We start from the raw sequence: 2,837 nt of genomic DNA on the forward strand, positions 1-2,837 counted from the left end.
CCGGTGCAAACTCTTCTACCATTACGGCCTTCCCCATGAGACACAGGTCAACAGCTTGGAATGGGCCAGGAGAAACTCAAGGGACCAAGGGTCTGTCCCACAGTGTGGAGGCTTGGACAGGTTCAGGGTGTGCGGTGTGACAACTCCAGGGCCACGTGTGGAGAGTCCTCACCTCACCTGGCACTACAGACCGTCCCATAGGATGGCCATCCCTGCCATGCAGTGGTGCTGGTTCCCATCAGGAGAGGAGGAGTGGTGCTGGAAAGCACCCCAAGCTCCTCCTCTGTCCATGTGTGGTGGCACAAAGCTGTTCTCTACTCTTCTGTAGTTACTGAAGGTGTCTACCCAGCCTTCCTCACCACTTATCCCAAGAGATGAACCCTCAGAAGCAAGGATCTCTGCATAGTCTACGTTTCGGAAGGCACACAAACCTTTGGAGATGCCCAACACAGGGCACTGAAGGCATCTCAAGTTGGGCAACCTAAACCCACAAGACACTGGATGACTACCCCTCCTTGCCCCAACAACTGCGATCCTCTGCAGCTGAGGGGGTGAGCAGCAGCAAGCCCAAAGGATACCCCAAGCATCTCTTGGGCCACACGTGTGCCCTGGTGACAGTGGATAGCAGCCAGCTGTGACCTGGTGCCAGGGCTCATTCTGGGGGGCCATGGGTCACCTCCCGGGCTCCACTGGGCAGCGATGGGAGAAAGAAAAGTCAGAGGACGTGCGGAAGACAAACAGTTGGTTTTTTTTAAAGGTTTTTTTTTTTCCTTTAATTAGCAAATTTCTTCTTATCCTTGTCAAAAGAAAGAACACCTCCACACCCGCTGCGTGCCCACCGCTCCAGCTGCTGCAAGCATTCAAAGGCAGAAAGTTGAGAGATGTTTTATGTCCCAGCTTAGGGGCAGCTCCGAGTCTACCCCACCGGGGCACGTGCCGGGGGTTTCAAGGTGCCAGGCGCTGCATTACACATGTAGGAAAGGCAGGTTCAAAATCTGGAGAGGTGCTCTTGCCAGGAGCACCCAAAATCCCCCCCAAAAGCTGCAGCCCAGCCCCTCAGCCAGCAAATGCAGCAGTGGAGGACATGGACGTGCCCTGAGATGCACATTGTGTCCCCAGGGCATCACAGCCAGAATTGGGGTTTGTGCCACAGCTCAGTGATGGGGACATGACAGGAGACAACCCACCACGCTCTGCACTGAATCTGAAAGCTAGAAATAAGAGCACCCCACACTTTGGGGGACCCAGTGCTGATCCTGGACCCTGGCGAAGCTGGGTGCCTCGAAGTCCTGCCACAGCCCCCAAGTTCGCCAGCGCCTCTGCCTTCACTGCAGCAAAGCCCCCGAGCCCCACCTGCAGCATCCCAGCTGGCATCAAGGCAACAGGGAGATGGTGAAGTAGCAGAGGGGCCAGGAGAAAAGGAATGGTGCTGGGGTCACTTAGCTCAGCCCTTCCTGTGGCCACAAGGCCAGCACCAAGCTACAAGTCCCCTTTCACCTCTCCCTGCTATCACCATCTTCCTGCCTGAGGCCTTCGTGCCACCCCCACCAGTATCCCCACTTGCTGCAGCTCTTACTTAGAGGGAAGAGGTGGGAAAGGTTTCTTCTAGGGGTGCTCTGGCTCTCCTGCTCTGCATCCGTTCTCAGCTGGCACAGCCCTGGTGCATCACCCCAAACCAAGGACCCTCTGCCCACCTCTCTCAGTGCCACGGGAGGGGAAAGGGAGGAGGAAGGCGATGAAGAACCGTCACGTGAGCTCATTGCCTGCTAACGCCAAGAGTCAAAGGGCAGTGCTGCCTTCCCTCTTCAGGGCTCTAGGTAGAGCGAGCGACCCTTTTGGGGGACTGGCAAGACGACCGTTCCGTGGGTGCTGGAACACACTGGTGGTGCTCCATGTCCCCCCACCCCAGCCCTGGCAGTGGGGCAGTGCATGGGGTGCGCGGGGCTGGGCGAGGGCGTGAGGGGGTGGGATGCGTGCGAGTGCCCGGGTGTCTGTGTGCATGGATTTTGGCAAGAGGTTGTTGAGGTTACATGATGCAGCATTTGTTCTTGTGGTTGTGAGGGTCCTTAAATCGGAGTCTCTGCTTTGGTCGGTATTTTTCCAAGTATGTCAGCTGCTTGCTGTTGATGGCTCCTCTGCGCTTCCTGCGGGGACACAGAAGGGCCAGCACAGTCAGCGGTGTGGCAGAAGACCCCTGCACCCTGAACTCAACCCTCTTGGGGTGCTGAACCCCTCTGCCTGGAGCAGGAAGGGATTTTAGAGGCTGCAGCTACGTGCAGCCTCCAGGGATGGAGACTGGCACCGACCCCAGCAGCTTTTCTCACTCATCCACCCTGTGAGTCTCAGGACATGAAGAGCTGGGGAGGAAACCCAGGGGCAGCTGCCAGAAGCAGGGTGCCTGCCAAAAGCCCCCCAGGGATGCTCCCAGCTGCTGCCCCAGCCTCCTGCAGTCTAGATGCAAAGGCACAGGGTGCTCAATGCCAGCACCTCCCTTCTTCTCCCCTGAAGGAGCGAAAAGCATCCCCGGTGCCCTGAAAAATCCCTGGGACACACACAGATCTCTCTGTTCCCTCGGGGAGGGGCTGCTTTCTCTCCTGACACCAAAACGCCACTTGACTTACTGTCGGATGAACTGGATAGCGTCTTCGTACTTCATCCCACTCTCGATCAAGGCCAGTGCGACAAGGACGGGAGCACTGAAAGACAACAGCAGCAGTGGTCACTCCCCAGCCACGCGGCCCTGAGGCTGACATCCCATCCGGGGCGGCGGGACGCGCTGCGGGGCTGTAATGATGGCGTGGCGGGGCGGTGCCAGCACTGGCTTTTAGGTTGTGATT

The 2,837-nt window shown here is 57.8% G+C and overlaps 1 protein-coding gene across 3 annotated transcripts in view; it reads right to left on the bottom strand.

Moving 5' to 3' along the window:
* Positions 1-2,010: 2,010 nt before the first annotated feature.
* PTP4A3 (protein tyrosine phosphatase type IVA, member 3) overlaps positions 2,011-2,837 on the bottom strand; it is a 7,450-nt gene continuing 6,623 nt past the window's right edge. For 2 of the 3 annotated variants that reach the window (XM_010146159.1, XM_010146161.1), the window contains 2 exons: positions 2,622-2,696; positions 2,011-2,144 (listed from right to left, as the gene is read on the bottom strand). In XM_010146159.1, the coding sequence (XP_010144461.1) occupies positions 2,027-2,144; positions 2,622-2,696 (193 nt within the window). In that variant the 3' untranslated portion in view covers positions 2,011-2,026. The remainder of the gene's footprint in view (positions 2,145-2,621; positions 2,697-2,837) is intronic. The other variant, XM_010146160.1, reaches the window with a different exon arrangement.

The sequence above is a fragment of the Buceros rhinoceros genome, unplaced genomic scaffold (assembly GCF_000710305.1).
Source record: "Buceros rhinoceros silvestris isolate BGI_N320 unplaced genomic scaffold, ASM71030v1 scaffold11712, whole genome shotgun sequence".
Taxonomy (NCBI): Eukaryota; Metazoa; Chordata; class Aves; order Bucerotiformes; family Bucerotidae; genus Buceros; species Buceros rhinoceros.